The sequence below is a fragment of the Marmota monax genome, unplaced genomic scaffold, assembly GCF_021218885.2.
Source record: "Marmota monax isolate L192 unplaced genomic scaffold, Marmota_monax_Labrador192_F-V1.1 WCK01_AAM20220418_F8-fsc00196, whole genome shotgun sequence".
Lineage (NCBI taxonomy): Eukaryota > Metazoa > Chordata > Mammalia > Rodentia > Sciuridae > Marmota > Marmota monax.
Genome location: NW_026694390.1, coordinates 1,231,001 through 1,249,888, shown reverse-complemented (window position 1 = coordinate 1,249,888; position 18,888 = coordinate 1,231,001). Strand labels below are relative to the sequence as shown.

General features: G+C 38.0%; 1 protein-coding gene across 6 annotated transcripts in view; it reads left to right on the top strand.

Annotated features, from left to right (window-relative positions):
• The window catches only part of Uimc1 (ubiquitin interaction motif containing 1), a 134,583-nt gene extending 118,421 nt beyond the window's left edge, over positions 1-16,162 (top strand). For all 6 annotated transcript variants that reach the window (XM_058586619.1, XM_058586617.1, XM_058586620.1 and 3 more), the window contains 5 exons: positions 8,686-8,764; positions 12,185-12,347; positions 14,027-14,090; positions 15,118-15,160; positions 15,689-16,162. In XM_058586619.1, the coding sequence (XP_058442602.1) occupies positions 8,686-8,764; positions 12,185-12,347; positions 14,027-14,090; positions 15,118-15,160; positions 15,689-15,899 (560 nt within the window). In that variant the 3' untranslated portion in view covers positions 15,900-16,162. The remainder of the gene's footprint in view (positions 1-8,685; positions 8,765-12,184; positions 12,348-14,026; positions 14,091-15,117; positions 15,161-15,688) is intronic.
• The last annotated feature ends 2,726 nt before the right edge of the window (positions 16,163-18,888 follow it).

Genomic DNA, 18,888 nt, shown 5'->3' with positions numbered 1-18,888 from the left:
AGTTAAAAATATGTATGTGAAATAAAGCTGTCGATTTTGTAAAAGAAAGAAAGAAAGAACAGAAAGCTCTGGGGAAAAAAGGAAATATTCTATATATGTCAGTTAAGTCTGTTATTGAGTTCTATAGTTTCTTTGTTCAGATTTTATTTCCAGTGGTGAAAGAGGTGTGTTAAAGTCACCCAGAATTATTGTGTTGTGATTTATTTGACTCTTGAACTGGAGAAAGGTTTGTTTGATGAACGTAGATGCTCTGTGTTGGGGCATATATACTTATAATTGTTATATCTTGTTGGTGTATGGTTCCCTTAAGCAGTTATGTATCCCTTTAGCTTGAAGTCTATTTTATTTGATATGAGGATGGGAACCCCTGCTTGCTTCTGTAGTTGATGTGAATGGTATAATTTTTCCCAACCTTTCACCTTCAGTCTGTGGATGTCTTTTCCTATGAGATGAGTCTCTTAGAGGCAGCATATTGTTGGGTCTTTTTTTTTTTTAATCCAATCTGCTAGTCTATGTCTTTTTTTTTTTTTAATATTTATTTTTTAGGTGTAGATGGACACAACACAAGGCCTTTATTTTTATGTGGTGCTGAGGATCGAACCCAGGTCTCGCCCGTGCTAGGCGAGCGCTCTACCGCTGAGCCACAATCCCAGCCCTAGTCTGTTGTCTTTAGATTGGTGAGTTTAGGCCATTGACATTCAGAGTTATTATTGAGACATGATTTGTATTCCCAGCCACTTTGCTCTTTTTTTTTAATTTAACTTGACTTGGGTTTCTCCTTTGATTAGTTTTCCCTTAGTGTAATACCTCCCTGTGCTGATTTTCATCATTGTTTTTTATTTCCTCTTCATGGAATATTTTGCTGAGGATGTTTTGTAGTGTGAGCTTTCTAGTTTTAAATTCTTTTAACTTTTGTTTATCATTGGAGGTTTTTATTTCATCATCAAATCTAAAGCTTAATTTTGCTGGATATAAGATTCTTGGTTGGCATCCATTTTCTTTTCAGAGCTTGATATATATTGTTCCATGATTTCCTGGCTTTGAGGGTCTGAGTTGAAAAATCTGCTGAGATACAATTGAATTTGGTCTCTTCCTATATGTGATCTGATTCCTCTCTCTTGCAACCTTTAAGATTCTATCCTTATTCTGTACGCTAGGCATTTTCGTTATAATGTGCCTTGGTGTAGATCTGTTGTAATTTTGTACATTTGGTGTCTTGTAAGCCTCTTGTATTTGATTTTCCAATTCATTCTTCATGCTTGGGAAGTTTTCTGATATTATCTCATTGAAGAGATTGTGCATTCCTTTGGTTTGAAACTCTGTGACTTCCTCTATCCCAATAACTCTTAGATTTGGTCTTTTGATGCTATCCCATAATTCTTGGATGTTCTGTTCATGGTTTCTTACTATCTTTACTGTGTGGTCAACTTTATTTTCCAGATTGTATATTTTGTCTTCATTATCTGATGTTCTGTCTTCCAAGTGATCTCGTCTGTTGGTGATACTTTCTATTGAATTTTTTGATTTATTGTTTCCTTCATTTCAAGGATTTCTGATTATTTTTTTTCAGTCTATCTCTTTCTTGAAGTAATCTGTTGCTATCTATAGGCTCTCTTATCTCTTTGTTGGAGTGATCAATTTTTGCCTGTATTTGCTCATTTAAGTCATTCTTTAATTCACAGATCATTTTAATTATGAACATTCTGAACTCCTTCTCTGACATTTCATCAACTTTGCTGTCCATGGGTTTTGTTATTGTAGTATCCTAGTTTGTTTGGGGCACTTTTTTCCTTTGTTTTTGCATGTTGTCTATGTGTCTCTCTTTCTTGCAGCGTGGATCTGAGATATTATAGTTTCTACCCTATAATCTTGTAGTATCCATGCAGATTATCTGTACCTCACCTTGATGTTGGGCTTCCAGACCCTGCAGGTATCCCTCGTGGTATGCTACTACAATTAAAGGGGGTGGCAGCAATAGTGGAGGTATCTCGAGACAGTAGTGGATGCAATGCCTTTCAGAGATGGGACTGAAAGGGTGCTTAAAACCGTCTTTGGGATGCCTGCTCCAAGATATAGCTGCTTCTAGGCCCTGTCTGTTGTCGAAAGGTAGAGGCTACTGCATGGGGAAGGCTATAGCAATATCTGCAGTGTCCCAAGATGGAAGTGGGTTAGGCCTGGGCTTGTGTGTGTGACGGGGGCACTCAGATCTACCCTGGGCTTGGGTCCAGCACAGGTCAGTGTAGGCAGATCTGGGCTGGGCCTGTGCTCCGACAGGGGTCTGCCGGTGGCAGGATGGACCTGCCTACCCTGGGCCTGGGTAGGCCCACCATGCAGGTGGGTCAAGTTAATAGTTTTGGTGGTAGAATGATGTGAAAGTTCTCACAAGTACTTTTTGTCATCAAAAAAATGTCATAGGGTTTGGTTTAATATTAGTTAAGGTAGGACAAAGGACAAACCATGTGATCATCTAAATGGATGCAGAAAAGGTATTTGACAAAATTCAACACATTTTCATGATAAAAAATACTCAACAAACTAGAAACAGACAAGAACTTCTTAACTTTATAGAGGGCATCTATGAAAAACCCACAGCTAACACCATACTTAATTGTGAAAGACTAAAAGCTTTCCCTAAGATCAGGAACAAGACAAAAATGTCCTCTCTTGCCACTTGTGTTCTTCATGGCACTGGAGATTCTAGCCAGGACAATTAGGAAAGAAATGAAATATAAGTCACTCAGATTTGGGGGGAGGAGCAGGGGATACTGGGGATTGAACTCAGGGACACTCAACCAATGAGCCACATCCCCAGCCCTTTTTTGTATTTTATTTAGAGACAGGATCTCATTGAGTTACTTAGCTCCTTGCTTTTGCTGAGGCTGGCTTTGAACTCTCGATCCTCCTGCCTCAATCTCCTGAGCCACTGAGATCACAGGTGTGCGCCACTGTAACTGGCTAAAGTCAATCAGATTTGAAAGGAAGAATTAAACTATTCTTTCAGATAACATCTGAAACCATTCAAGGCCTGAGAATTCAGATGATGAAGGCATGCCACAGAAAGCTTGGATTTCTTTGAATAGATTTCTATTGTTTTTAGTTGTAGATGGACACAATACCTTTATTTTATTTATTTTTTTTTATGTGCTGCTGAGGATCAAACCCAGTACCTCACATAAGCTAGACATGTGCTCCACCACTGAGCTACCACCCCAGCCCTTGGATTTCTTATAGTGCCCTAGGTAAACAGATTTAAAGCAGACCAAATTAGTGTTGGATATCTCTTAAAGGAGAAGCACTATCTATTAGGACTTTCTGCAGTGCTAGAAATTCTCTATATCTTGGGGTGTCAAATATGGTAGCCACATGTGGCTATTGAGCATTTGAAATGTAGTGCATGGGACTAAGGAGTTCAATTCTAAATTATACTTAATTCTAATTAATATTTAAACTTAAGTAGCCACTAGTCTCAAAGTGGTTGATAGTTAATTCTTATAATAGCTTTCCTATGGGACTAGTCTCTTAGCGCCTGTGTTGTAGAGGGGCAGGTAGCCTTGAGGAAAACACCATGGTGCCCCCTCTGTGCTAGGCAGAGGAAGGTGGTCTTTTGTTTTTTTCTTTTTCTTTTTAAATATTCATGACAGTAGAGTGTATTTTGACATATTATACATACATGAAAATAAGTTAGGTCCCATTCTTATGGTTGTACATGATATGGAGTTTCACTGGTTGTGTATTTATATATGAACATAGGAAAGTTATATCTGATTCATTCTACTGTCTTTCCTAATCCAGTCCCCGCCTCTCTTCCCTTTGTCTGATCCCGGGAACTTCTGTTCTTCCCTAGGAAGGGTGGGCTTAGCAAGAATATACACAGCTTTATGGCTTCCCATGGTTTTGAGGAAACTGAGGAGACTTTAATCACTGTCATTCTGCCAGATAGATAGATATTTCTTTCTCTCTGTATATACAATTTCTATTCTCCTCATAGGAGCCATTTCCTTCACTATTTACAGTACTAGGGCATATGTTTTTATTTTTGATGGCTTATCTTCTTTGAATTTTGGGAACAAATGTGCTGATGTTTACATAGTATTGATAATCATTCCGTAATGCTTGAGCTATGTATTTGTCCATTTTGTTTGTATAAATTAGTATGAAAACCGCTTAAGACTAAGACTTAAATGCTAGACAGCTGGTGGATGTTGGTTTTAAACATTGGCTTAAGTTTTTGGGTAAGGCTAAAATATAAATCTTGAAGAATAATGAAAATTCTATAAACAGATAATAAAAAGTAATGTTTGCTTAGGGGTTTCTGTGGTCCAGATACTCTTACAACTTGGAGTATTTGGTATGATCCTTACCAAAACACATGAGAGTTTATGCTATTAAAATTTCATTTTTGAAAGCAAGGAAACTTGACATGAAGAGGTTATGGAACTTGCCTAAGACCCCACAACTAGTAGAGGCCCAATTTGGACACCTTTCGAACTCCAAAGCCAGTAGACAGTACTGCTTCTTTGCATCTTAACAGTGCCAAGCTACAGTCCTAAATGCAATTCCTTAGGGCATTTCCTGTCCAGTAATAGAAACAGCTGTTAATGGCTATGTATTTATTTATAGGCAGCTCTCTCAGCTTTCAGTGATACCCACCCTCTTCTAACTTGTCCTGTGATTGTGTTCATACCCCTTTTAAAATATTGGCTCTGTCATCTCCCTTTAAGAGGCTCCTTTGAAGGGGCCAGAGTTCCCAAAGGAGAACTGTTCCTGTAAGGTCTGGTCAAGTCTACTCTGATCCTAATATTGAATAATAGAATTGCCATATAGTTCCCAGCCATCTGCCAAGTGTCTTCCCTCAAATTTTTTTCTACTATTTATCACTTTTTCTCCTCTTATCTTTTATCCTCTTCTTTCCCAGGAGATGCAGCCTTGTCTTGTAGAAGAATATATGCTTCCTACTAATTAGAATTGTTTTGCATTCCTTGTGCCATTTTTTGTTTTGTTTCTAGTTTTCTGACCCTGATCAGATTATTTGTTATTTCATTATCTATAAAAGAGATAATGATATATGCAAGGCATATATCATATATAATATATGCCTTGCATATATCATTATATATTATTGTTGTAAAGATTAAAAGTTATGTTTATGAAGTCCCTAGCACAGAATAGATCCTTGTAAAAGTGAGCTCTTTCTTCCCTAGAATCTGTTGATACAATGTAATTGAGCAAATATTTATTAGCATCTAATCTGTGTTAGACTCTGCTGAGGATACTGATCAGATTTATTAACAACACAACAAAAGTCCTCGGAGTCTCTGTATTCAGAAACTGCATGGTATAGAAGAGAGAAGGACATTATTTTTTTAGTATTTATTTTTTAGTTATAGGTGGACATAATATCTTGATTTTATTTTTATGTGGTGCTGAGGATCGAGCACTCTACCTCTGAGCCACAACCCCAGCCTGAAAGAAGGACAATATAAATGAATTAGAACAAAAATGTGCTCAGTTAATAGAGGTATATATAAAGTGCTGTAAGCAGTTAATTCTTTTTCCAGGCCTATCTGTGGAGAGATTTCCAAGTTTCTTTTTTTTTGTTTGTTTGTTCTTAGAAAAATACATGGTAGTCAAGATGAGGGGACAAATAGAAAGAGGAGGAGGAAAAAAAAGGTTCAGTGGGCTGGGATTGTGGCTCAGCGGTAGAGCGCTCGCCTAGCACGGGAGGGACCCGGGTTCAATTCTCAGCACCACATAAAAATAAAGGCATTGTGTTGTGTCCCATCTACACCTAAAAAATAAATATTTTTTTTTAAAAAAGGTTCAGTAATTGTTGATTGTTGATGCGCCAACCTTTTTTTTGGGGGGGGGGTGCTAGCTGCATCCCCAAGCTTCCCAGCCAAACCCCGCCTTTTTTTTTTTTTTTTTAAAGCAGGGTCTCACCAAGTTGCTTAAGGCCCACTAGGTTTCTTGAGGCTGGCTCCAAACTTGTGATTCTCCTGCCTCAGCCTCCTGAGTCTCTGGGACTATAGTCATGTGCCACCATGCCTGTCTGAGGTGTCAACCTTTGAGAACTGATTTTAGCAAGGCATTTGATGAATTTTTCATGAAGTTGCTTATGTGTGTGATGTTGTTTTACTATGCATACCTCTTTACACCTGTGTTACAGTTATTTGAGTGCATGTGCTGTCTCCTTTAGTAAGCTACAAGTTCCTTAAAAGTAAGGACCCTGCCTCAAATTTTCTATATTTTCCCAAATTACTTGCACATTGATGATTCCCAATAAACATTTTCTTGATTTATCATTTAAAAGAAAGTTGGATTGGTAAAAAGACAGGCTTATCTGATAACATGCCACAGTCCTTGGGCGTATTCTTTTTCCCTACTGATGGATAAAGATATAGAAATCATGCTTATTGTATATGCAAATGACACAAAGCTGGAAAAGAGAATATGACATCAAATGACAGTCAAAACTGCAGATGATCTCAACATAGCAGACTATTCAGTTGAAAAGAATAGGGACAAACATACACTACTGTGTTTAAGGGGATAAAAATACTCAGCAACTTCATTAGATATAGAATTAAGAGAACTATATTGATAACATTTAATTTGAAGATTATTTGGGAGGGTAGGGGATGGATTTTAATTGCCTTTAAGTTCAGTAAACCAGGATTGTCAGTAAAGCCTAACAGTTAAGAGTCTTGACTATATTAGTATAATATGAATCCATATAGAATAGCTCATGGTTCTATTCTTCTTTTTATTGGTCAGGCTGTTGAGTGTTGGAGACAGTTTGAGAATGTCATACATGTAGAGAAAAACTGACAAATTGCAATCTGTCTAGAAGAACATAAGTAGGAAGTTAAAAGCTTTGATGTAGGAGTCAGGTCTGGTTTTACTGATTACCAGTTGTGAAAGTTTGACAAAGTCAACCATCTCACTTTGTTTCTATACCTTTAAAAAGGGATGAAGATAGCCAGGTGTGGTGGCTCACACCTGTAATTCCAGTGGCTGGGGAGGCTGAGGCAGAAGGATTGCAAGTTCGAGGCCAGCCTCAGCAACTCAGTGAGACCCTGTCTCAAAATAAAAAGGGCTGATGTTGTGGCTCAGTAGTAAAATGTCCCTCTGTGGTAAAGTGCCAGGGTTCAATCCCTAGCATAGCAACAACAACAACAAAAAGGGATGAAGATAATAATAACAATCTGGAGGGTCATACTAAAAATTAGCACTAATGGAGGCACTCAAAAGAGTCTGGAATCCGGGCTGGGGATGTGGCTCAAGCGGTAGCGCCCTTGCCTGGCATGCGTGGGGCGTTGGGTTCGATCCTCAGCCCCACAAAAATAAAGATGTTGTGACCACCGAAAACTAAAAAATAAATATAAAAAAAAAAGAGTCTGGAATCTAGGTCTTAATAGGGATTGGCCTAGTGAATGGATGTAGTCTCTCCTTTAAAAGAGGCTACATTTTAATGGGGAAGATAAGCAAGTAAGTCCAAGATTATAATACGACTTGTTAGGTTGTATTATAATGCTGACTTATGGAAAAGGTGAATAAATTTATTCATATTCCCCAGTAAATGTAGGTTCCATTAGATTGCTATGTAGGAGTAGAATGAGTTTCCCTAGGAAGAAGTACATTCCCCTTACAGTCAAGACTAGACCATGTGATTACTTATGAGGGGTGTTTATAGATATAAAGTGAGTAGTAAGTTGGACTCAAAGGGTAGGCAAACTATGGCCAGCTGTGGGCCAAATCCAGCCAAATACCAGTTATAGTAAATAAAATTTGATTGACACAGCTCCACCCATTTGTTTATGCTTCCTGCTACAATGCAGAGTTGAATAGTTGTGATAGAGACCACATGGCCTGTTGAACCTAAAATATTTACCATCTGGACCCACAGAAGAAGTTTGACCCATGAACTAGATAAATAATTCACAATGTAAGTTATTTCATGAACTAGTAACCTTTATAAATTCTTCGTTATAGGGATTTCACATGTTAAAAGAAAGGAAGGCAGGGTTTGAGTGAACTGATCATTGTTTTTCTTGTTGTGGCAAAGAATTAAACTGCAAAACACTTAATTAAATAATTTACAAGGTTCCTTAAGGGTCTATGGTTTTATAAACATATCTTTTGATGTAACAAAATATTTGTACATCACCTGAGCTAAAACCATCTATACTCATTGGAAGTGGGATGTGGTCCAGGTACACTGGAAAGGACTGGTTGTATTAACTGTTCTAAGGGGCAGTTTCCTTGTTTATAAATGAAACATTTTGTAAAGATTGGAGATTATAGTAGGTACTCAGCTGTAGCTGTCATTACTGTATTTCATAGTATACCTCATTGAAGAGTGGTTGGGAATTGTGGCTGGGAAAGTGTAGATCCTTCCCTTGATTGCTTCAAGGTGGTGTAATACACAGAAACCTTTCTTGGAGTGAACTAGATCTCAGGTCCTCATGGGTTTAGCAAATAGTTAGGGGAATGTCTTGTGGCTGGTGGTTTTGGTACATGTTATGGGTGTTATTCTCAGTACTAGAAAGGTTGAGGCTTCCCAAATATTGCACTTCTTCCCCCAGACTAGATTATTAAACTTTGCTTCTTCCTATATATTTTATTTTTTATACTTAGAGTCTACTGCTAGCTAACATTTTTTTTTTTCCTTTTCTTGTGTGAAAGTGTTGACTCGGAGACAAAGAGAGGCCAAGAACAAGAGTGACAGCAGGACAACTGCACAGGCTTCCCTAGACATTGACAAGTAAGTAGGTGCGCTGCATTCACAGAGCTCTTATTTAACATGCCATTGCTTGAACCAAATAAAGAGACCAGTTCCTTACTCTGTATTTCTTTGGCTTGCCAATCACTTCATTGCTTGGATGCTTGGACTTTTTCTTATTTCTGTGTTATATCAATATAAGTCATACCTGCATCCCCTTTCAGTACACTAAAAATGATCCTGCCACCCACTGCACTTCCACGTTGCTCTTAGGTTTCTGTTTTCTTTTAATTTGTAAATTGGTATTTGGTGGTTTGGGAAAGCAGCAAACATTTTGCTGTGTAATAGTACACAAGTTGAGTTGCAAAAGGTTGGGTAATATAGACTTCCTTGGGTTGTGGGTTGCAGTTTGACTAAAAAAAGTTCATTCTAAGGAATGGATCAGGTATATATAGGTGCTGCCTCCTGAAAACAAAGAGGTTATCAACACTACATTACCAGTGAGTCACTAGGCAGAAAATGAGATTTTCAGGTTCTTTTTGTTTTTTCTTTATTTTTAAAAACTAATACATAGGGGCTGGGGTTGTGGCTCAGTGGTAGAGTGTTCACCTAGCATGTGTGAGGCACTGGGTTTGATTCTCAGCACCACATAAAAATAAATAGAGGTATTCTGTCGATCTGCAACTAAAAAAAATTTTTTTTTTAAATAATAACACATGGGGCTGGGGATGTGGCTCAAGTGGTGGCGCGCTTGCCTGGCATGCGTGTGGCCCGGGTTTGATCCTCAGCACCACATACAAACAAAGATGTTGTGTCTGCCGAAAACTAAAAAAAAAAAAAAATATTCATATTAATGCTGTCCCATGTGTTTTGATACATGTATGTACTGTGTAGCGTGAGTCAAATCAAACATACCTATTTTCTCCAACAGTCACCATTCTTTTACAGTGAAAACATTGAACTAAAAGCAGTACTTTATCCATAGTCACCCTCCTGTGCAAAAGCACACCAGAACTTCCTATTCCTGTAACTAACTATAACTTAGTTTGACACTGATCAACCTCATCCCATCCCTGCCTCCTGTCCCAGTCTCTGGAAATCATTCTTCTGCTCTAAACATCTATGAGATCAGTGTTTTTATATTCCACATATGAGTGAGATCATGTACTACTTGTCTTTCTGTACCTGTCTTATTTCACTTATGATGGTCTCTAGTTCCATCCACGGTGTCACAAAGGACATGGTTTCAATCTTTTTTTAATAGTTGAATAGTTTTTCATTTTCTTCATCCATTCATCCACTGAGGGATGCTTAGGTTGTTTCCATTTCCACAAAGGTGGGCATGCAGATGTCTTTCTGACATACTGATTTCACTGGCTTTGGATATATACCCAGGAGTGTATATAGTGTACATATATATGGATCATATAGTATTTCTATTTTTAATTTTTTGGGGAACCTCCATTCTGTTTTCCATAATAGCTTTATTAATTTACATTCCCACCAGCAGTGAGCAAGGATTCCTTTTTTTCCACAATCTTGCCAGCACTTGTTATCATTTGTCTTTTTGATAATAGCCATGGCTATTGGAGTGAGGTGCTACTGCATTGTGATTTTGATTTGCAGTTCCCTGATGATTAGTGATGTTGAGCATATTCTCATCTACTTGTTGGCTATTTGTGTGTTTTTGTTTGAGAAATGTCTATATAGGTTTATTCCCCATTTTTAATCAAGTTATGCAACTCTTTAATATTGAGGTTTTTGAGTTCCTTATGTATTCTTATTTTAAATAACTCCTTTTTACATGTATAGCTTATTTTCTCCCTTTCTATAGATTGTCTTCTTTGGTGATAGTTTCCTAGAAACTTTAATATTTAAAAAATAAAAATTTTAGACTCCAAATTTCAGAGCTGTGTTCCCTAATTCATTTGAGCAGAGTTGATCATTTCATCCTTTGGAATTCTATTTAGTAATATTCCTTTAGGATTGTATTGCAGTTTTAAAAAAAATTTCTGTGTCCCCAGCTGGTGTGAGTTGAAGGCAGATATTTGCTTTCATTTATGTTTATGTCCCTAACATCTAATAAAATGTGACTGCAACAGCAATAATATTAACTGTTTATTGGGCACCAAATATTATGTGCCAGTCATTGTTCTAGATGCTTTATTTATTTTGTAACTATATAATAGTGGAAAAGGTATAGTAGTTCTTTTTTAAATAAAGAAATGAAGAGAAAATATATGTAATTAATTGGTTAGGATCATGTGGCCAGAAATGGCAAAGCCTATCTGTCTCTAAAACTTCAACTCCTTCTTCAGTGCTGTATCTCTCATATATAGTAGATAATTGACAAATAAATGCTTAGTTATCAATTTATAAATGCAGTTTATTAATTTCAGTGTTTATATATCAATGCATTAATTGATAAATCCTGAAAGGGACACTGGTCTAGCTTTTCTTATAATGCAGAGATTTGTTTACATTCTTCCAGATAATTAAGTACTTGTTTAAAGACTTCTGGAGAAATTCTTCCATAGAGCTAATATTTTACTGTAGTTACTGAATAGTAATGACTAGAGAGAGAAATTTAAGCATGTGCCAGAAAGTTTTCTTCAGCTTCTTAAGCTAAAATGATCTTATGAAGTTAGATGTATGTACGTTCTGGTAATTATGAGATATAAGACCTTGGGAAGAATGTTCTTTTCTAATAGTGCTGAAGAATTAATTGAGAAATATGTTTCAAGGGCCTTCCACAGGTATTGACTACAGAGAAATACTTAATGTATTGATTTTTTTCTTTGGCCCCAAATAATTCCGGTTTTAATGATATCCAATAAACATTACTTCAAGGGCATACTTTCCTCTCTCTTTCCAAACTATGTTGTTATAAAAAAACAAGAATAACCATGTATATGAAATTATGCAAAAGCCTCTGGCAAGCCCACATGTTTTAGTAACTTCCTAGTTGATGTTACAGGTTGTAGAGTAAGGAAGTTAGCATATAGACAGACTAGATTTACTAATCAGATTGAGTTCATCAACCTGGTAAAGATGTTATCTTGATTTAATGCTCTTGGTACTCCCTTTTCTGTCAAAATTTTAACTTCTCTTTGGAAAAAAAAAAAACGATTACACTTAATTTCAGAAGAGTTTGACAGAATATTTTATGTCGGTGGAGCAATCAGCATTGTTTGAGATAGTTAGAAGAGCTGATTTCATTACCATCCCACTGCTGCAACAGCAGGATACATAGAAACAGCCAGGGAAAATGCTAATCACTCAGTCCGTTTGATTGGCATGGGGTTAGTTTTATTGGTAATCCCGCTGAGCAAATCTGCATTGGTTGACGTATCTCCTCAGCAGAATAACTTCAAGATGTAAAAACACAATTTGAGACATCCAGGAGCCCAGAGGCAAATGCAAATCTTAAAACTGCTTTTTCTCTCTCTTCTGATTGGCTAGGGTTGAAAAGTGTTATCTTTGTAAATCCCTGGTCCCATTTGGAGAGTATCAATATCATGTAGATTCCTGTCTCCAGCTTGCAAGGAGTAACCAAGGAAATGGACTTGAAGGAAGTGGTAGAGCATGTTCAACTGTGGAAGGGAAGTGGCTGAGGAACCCAAAGGTATGTGGGGAGTGTTTTGGGAAAGCCTACCTAACCCTACTTAATTTTAAGAGGCCATAATAGTTCTTTTCTGGGCTTCCTGTTCCCTCTCCCCTTCCTTCCTGTTATCTTGAAATAGAATTTGTGCTTTTTTTAAATTACTTTTTAATTTAAAAGGTAATTTGGACTAGGGATATAGTTCAGTGATAGAGTGTTTGCCTAGCTTGCTCAAAACCCTAGATTCAATTCCTAGCACCACCACCACCACCAACAACAAAACCAAAGTAATACATGTTCATTATAGAAAACAATGAAAGTTCAATAGAAGTATGAAAAACCAGGAGAAGTCATCACCCATAATTTGCTACTTGAAGATAGCAACTTTTTAAATATTTTGGCTTATTTTCTTCCATTCTTTATACACACACAAGATATATATACTACATGTACATACACACTCTTTATATACACATCATACATAATGTTTTATATATATATATATACACACACACACTCACACACACACATGCATGCTATATATAAAAAATAGGTGTTATCTGGGCTAAGGCACATATATTTTAGACTCTTCCATATAGGATTATATATGCTTTATAATCCTATAGTATATAATAGTATAAATTTTTTAGGACTTATAAAAGCAATGTGTAAGGGCTGGGGGTGTGGCTCAAGCGGTAGCACGCTCGCCTGGCATGCGTGTGGCCCAGGTTCGATCCTCAGCACCACATACAAACAAAGATGTGTCCGCCGAAAACTAAAAAAAAAAATAAATATGAAAAAAATTCTCTCTCTCTTTCTCTGTCTCTCTCTCTTTTAAAAAAAACAAAAACAATGTGTAGTATAAACGTCTTTCTGGGTTTATTTTTAAACTACTTTTAACAATTACTGTTAATGTTTGTATCACACATGGTCACCTAACCATTGGACATTTAGTTATTTTCATAGTCCTTTTGTATTATAAAGCATTTAAATATATTAGTCTGTCTTTGTACCACCAATTATTTCTTTAAATAGATCTCCTGAAATGAAACTATTGGGACAATAGTTCTAAACATATTTTGGGGGGGTATACTAGGGATTCAGCTCAGGGGGACTCAACCACTGAGCACATTCCCTAGCCCTATTTTGTATTTTATTTAGCAACAGGGTCTCACTGAGTTGCTTAGCACCTTGCTTTTGCTGAGGCTGGCTTTGAACTCACAATGAGGAAGCCATTCTCTGTCATGCAAGAAGAAGGGGATCTTTCTATGAATGGGTAATTTTTTGATGTGGTGATTTGAAATTATGGTTCATAGGTGAGAGCTTACTTATACCAAAGAGCCATTTTATTCTTTTGGTATTGCTACCTGTAGAAGCTACCTTGAAACTTATTTTCTATTTTAAATCTCCCCAAATCTATCATAGGTCTGAGGCAGGTGTTCTTTGATGTGATTTTAGTGGACTGATTTGGCTTGCTAATAGTATCCATTCTTGGATTATATTCTTGACATAGAGATGTATTCTGTGTATTAGAGTTTACTTTTTTTCCTTGTCTTCCCTCATTTACTAGAAAGCAAAAGACTTCCCTAGAGCTGTTTGCCACACCTCTTATTTTCTGGAAAATAGGTGTGATCTGGGCTAAGGCACATTTATTTTAGACTGTTCCACGAAGTAACCCTTTCATCTGTTTCTCTCTGTCACAGGAAAAAGGCCACAATGAAGGGCGACTCCTCAGTCTCTTGGAACAGTCTGAGCATAAGACTGAAGGTGAGAATCCTAGGATTAGTTTTCTGAGTTTCTGTCTAAAGCCTTCCAGGGCCACTGTCAACTCCTAACTATATGTTGGGAGCTATGTGAGTGCATTTTTGGCCTGATCAGCTGACCTTTGAGACTCAGTCTAGGTCATCTCTCCCTAAGAAGATGAGGAGATAACTCATCTTATTCATGTGATTCATTTCAGGCTTTAAAAAGGCCTGATAGCAGACCTGGGAAACATGTTCAAATCATAGGGGAATGACACAATACCGGAGTAAGCTTTCTAAAGAAACTAGTGTGGAAAACTAGACATGCAGACATTACTGCCTCCTCTTGATGTTTTGTTCATCATTCATATATTACCTTTAGCTTAGCCTCCCAACTTATGCTTCTGGGGGATTGGATGAAGTAGCTCCTTCTCTTTCTCTTTCTATTTTTTTTAGGGAGATTAGAATGTATTGGTCAAGAGTATTGCAGAATGTTAGTAATACCAACTTTATAGATTGTATTCTCTGGCATAAATAAGGCTCTTAATAAATGTTAGCTGCTATTATTACTGTTGTTGCTATTAGTCACTATTGTTCAAATTCATCAGATGTAGATGAAAGAGGAGCTTTTGCTTAAGCTTGGTAAGATTTGTTACCATGTAGTTCTAATAGTTCACTCCCACCAAGCTAATCTGTTGTGCCTTCTGATTACTATAAAAAAGGCAGCCTTTCCAAGCTCTACATCCTGCTGCCTCTAGATCACCAGGTTGTGAATCTCTGCAGGTGGCAGATTTCCCTTGGCAACTCCTTATTGCTCAAGTCCAGATTTGAAGTAGATTTATTCAGAGGTGGTTCATTGAAAAGTGTTCACCTTGATAATTCTGCCGCTGAGCCTGTTGGATACTAATGCTCACATTCTGTTGGTCTGAGGATTGGGGGTCTGAGCTACTTGAATAGGCCTGATGAAAAACAGCGCCTAGAATACAGGAAATACCAGATCGGTGACAAGTGTTATGATTACCAACATTATTACTTTTTCTTTCCTATCACAGATGCAGAGATAAAAACCAAGTCTTCAGAAATAGGAACCTTCAGGTGAGTTGAGGTATACACAGAAATGTAGCTGTCAGCAGTTCTGAAAAGTATAGGCCTGGTCCTGGATTTTGTGTGAGTGTGATAGTCAAACTGTTGAAAATATAAATCACTGTGGAAGTAGTATGATGCCTCTGTCTCTTTCTCTGTCTCTCTCTCTCAACTCTATAATAACTATACATCTGAGCTAAGAATGGCATGGATAGCTTCTTTCACTTATGGTATTAAAACAAATAGAGCAGAAGCTATGGTCCTACTTACCTGACTTCTCTATCCCCATCCAACCCTGATCCTTTGGACCTAGATTTCAGGCAGCTTGGGAATTTGAGTCTGAATCCTCATTCTTTCAATGCTTTTAGGTTATGTGATTCACCTAGTTCCTTATCTGTACAATGATAGTACTTAACTAGTTGGATTGTTACAAAGATTATGTGTACTACTATTATATGTAAAAGCCCCTCATAAAGTGCATAGCACATATTTGGGGGCCAGTAGGTGTATATTGAACTTAAAATTTCCCCTTCCTTCTAGGTTGCCCTCACCAGGTGTGGAAGAGGCAGGCTGCAGCAGAGAGATGCAGAGTTCCCTCACACAGCTTGGCTTAAATGAGTCTCCTATCAAGTCTTTTGTTTCCATTTCAGAAGCCACAGATTGCTTAGTGGACTTCAAAAAGCAACTTACTGTCCGACCAGCTAGCCGGACACGGACCAAAGCAGGCAGAGGAAGAAGGAGAAAATCTTGAATTTCTAGAGTTCAAAGGTTGACAAACCATTAGTAATCAGGGTGGGCCATGTTCATAAGCCATAGTAACCCCCATTTCATTGTTTAGCAAATTTTGACTCTGCAGTTTTCACCACCAGCACCCACTCACTCAACATCTTGGTTTTTTGTTTTCTATGATCTATACAGACAGCTGTGTAAAGTATTCTGTTTTATAACAGTCTGTTTGAATTTACTTATAGTTAAAAGAAAGTTTAAATATATTTATCTATGTATGAAATCTTATTTCAATAGAGAAGAGTTTCCTTTTTTGGGGGGGTTTGGGTGAGGATATTTTAATTGTGGAGGTAATTGTCATAAATTATGTGTTTCTGAATGGATTTCATTAGTAATCTTTGACATCCCACTTACAATCACTTATAGAACAGTTCTGAATACTGTGTGGTTACTACCATTATTATTTCTGACACCAGAGTTATTCTGCTTTCCCTTTGATTCAGTGACCTGCCGCTTCTTCTTGTCCTCCCCCAGTTAATAATTCTCAGCCAAAAACTGGGCATGGTGGTGCGTGCCTGTAATCCAAAAGGCTTGGGAGCCTGAGGCAGGAGGATTATAAGTTCAAAGCCAGCCTCAGCAACTTAGTGAGGCCCTAAGCAATTTAGCAAGACCCTGTCTCAAAATTTAGAAAAAATAAAATAAAAAAGGGTTGGGGATATGGCTCAATGGTTATGTGCCCCTGAGTTTAATCCCCAGTACCCCCCACCCCAGCCGCCCTACAAAAAAAAATTCTTAGAGCATAGAATATTTGAGAGAAGTGCCCTGCCATTTTCCCTAGGATTTTTTAGGTATGCAGTCTGGTATTATTATTTTTATTTTTTCAAAATAGATTAACCAGTAGGGATGCCAGGCATAGTCATATGTTCAAAATAATAGTGGTTTTTCTTCCTGTCAAAGGTCATAGCAGCAATGTTATTCCACTAACATTACTGGAGTAGTGCATATTCTTCCATCACTTTGCCTGGGAGCTTCCACTGCAGAACAAAATATGGTCTGTCCTCAGTGTGTAAGCAGACTCCAAAATGAGAGGTTGTGAAATGGCAGAGGTAGCTACCTGAGGGAGATGAACAAACAGGTATCTTAAGAAAGCTAGCTTTGGCACCAGCTGCTTTGAAGATGGCTTGAGAGATTGTAGGAGGGAGCTGTTGGCCAGGAAGAGATCTTGGGTCGTGATAAATGGGCACACAATGCAGACTCTTCTAACTGATTTATTATATCCCAAGTTACCATTTCCTTTATTTTAATTAAAATGAGTTAGCCTGGGGAAGGTAGCTAGAATGTAAGAATCAGCACAGATGTTAAGGCACTGTATCCTGCTCTAGGGACATTTGCACACGAGCTCCTTCAGTTAGAAGGCAGGCTGCTCACTGCCATCCATAGATGATGTCTTGTTGGATGGCACTGACATTGCAGCTATATCACATATGTAATAGCTATTTTTTTTGAGCGGTTACCATAGACCAGGTAATGAATGGACCTTCATTACATTTAATCCTCATAGCAACCCTATGAAATAGGTATTATAACCCATTTTCAGATGAGGAAACAAAGGCTCAGAGGAACAAATAAAGCCACTCTTTGTTCATGTCAGTAAAACTGTGGTGCTGCTACTCTTCAGTTCTAAAGAAAATGCTTTATTTTAACTCTAGTATTGATTATTTTCCTTCTAAGGAAAAGTAGTTTATCAGTTAAGTCCCAACTGCTTAACCCTTGCTCATCATCTTTCTCATTAAATGGCACTTTATTGGAGGTAGAGCTCTATAAACAGGGGACCGTGTTTCTCTCTCTGCCTGAAGAAAAGGGAAAGAGCTGTTTCTCAAAGGTAAATTATTTAACTTAAATTTGAGCAGTTGCCATAGAACTTGGTTCAGTGGCACGATGGTATGGATCAGCCAGACCAGGAACCAAAGGCTTATTTATTAGTTAATGGAGAATGAAGGGAAGAATAATCACTGTCCCCCACCCCAAACACACCTCCCCCAGCTATCTTCAATAAGGGCTGCTGCTTTTTTTTTTTTTTTTTTTTTCCTTCCCTGTGCTATGGTCTTACAGGGGGAGGATTAGTGAAAAAGGTACAAGAGACAAAGTGGAAAGTGTGTCAAACCAAACCAAGTCTGTGCTCTGCTTCTGATACAAGTTACCCAGCCTCTCTGTACTTAGTTTTCTTTGCCCACAAAATAAGAAAAATTATGTTTACAGATTTCTTAAGGACTAATATAATGTATATAAAAGTTGTACCACAGTGTCTGTCACATAGAAGATGGGGAGTTAGTGGCAGCAGTTGTTACTAATTTGACATAAGTCTTGTGTGTCATAAGTGGTGTTGCAGTGAGGGGTGGAAGGACCAGAGAGAGATGGAGTGCAGATGCAAGAGGAGATATTTCAGAGGACTGAGCACTCACTCAGAGGATCTACTATAGCCCCATCAACCACCAGCCTGCCACAGAAAGCTTGGTTCCTGTACATTTGGAGCTCTCCTGGGGACCCTGGGTGGTTCTTCTGAAAGACAGGAAGCAGCTGTAATGCTGGTGTTGCCAACTCATGGAAAGGTGGGAAGCTTCATGAGCTTCACAAGCTATTGCCATAAATTGGGAGAAAGACAGAGGTTGCTCTGTGTCAGGCATTGTAGCTGTGTTATTTCATCCTTACAACAGCCCTCCAAAAGATGTTGTGCCTGGCCCACTTCCCTTGGGCATTCACCCTTCTACTGCATTCCCGCAGGGCCCTATTGGAAGTACCTATGATGCCCTGCCTGAGGACTTCTTTTGGCTTATGTTGGTACATGCTGGAAGTTCCAGGGGAGCAGTGCCCTGGGGTAGCTCTCAGCCAGTGAAAATGAAAGTTGAATGATAAATACCCCATCTTCTTTACCCCTCAGGTGGAATAAGGTGTATTCTACTCTTCTTTCTGTTGAATTGAGTGTCAGTAGCTCCCAGCAACGACTTAATTATTTA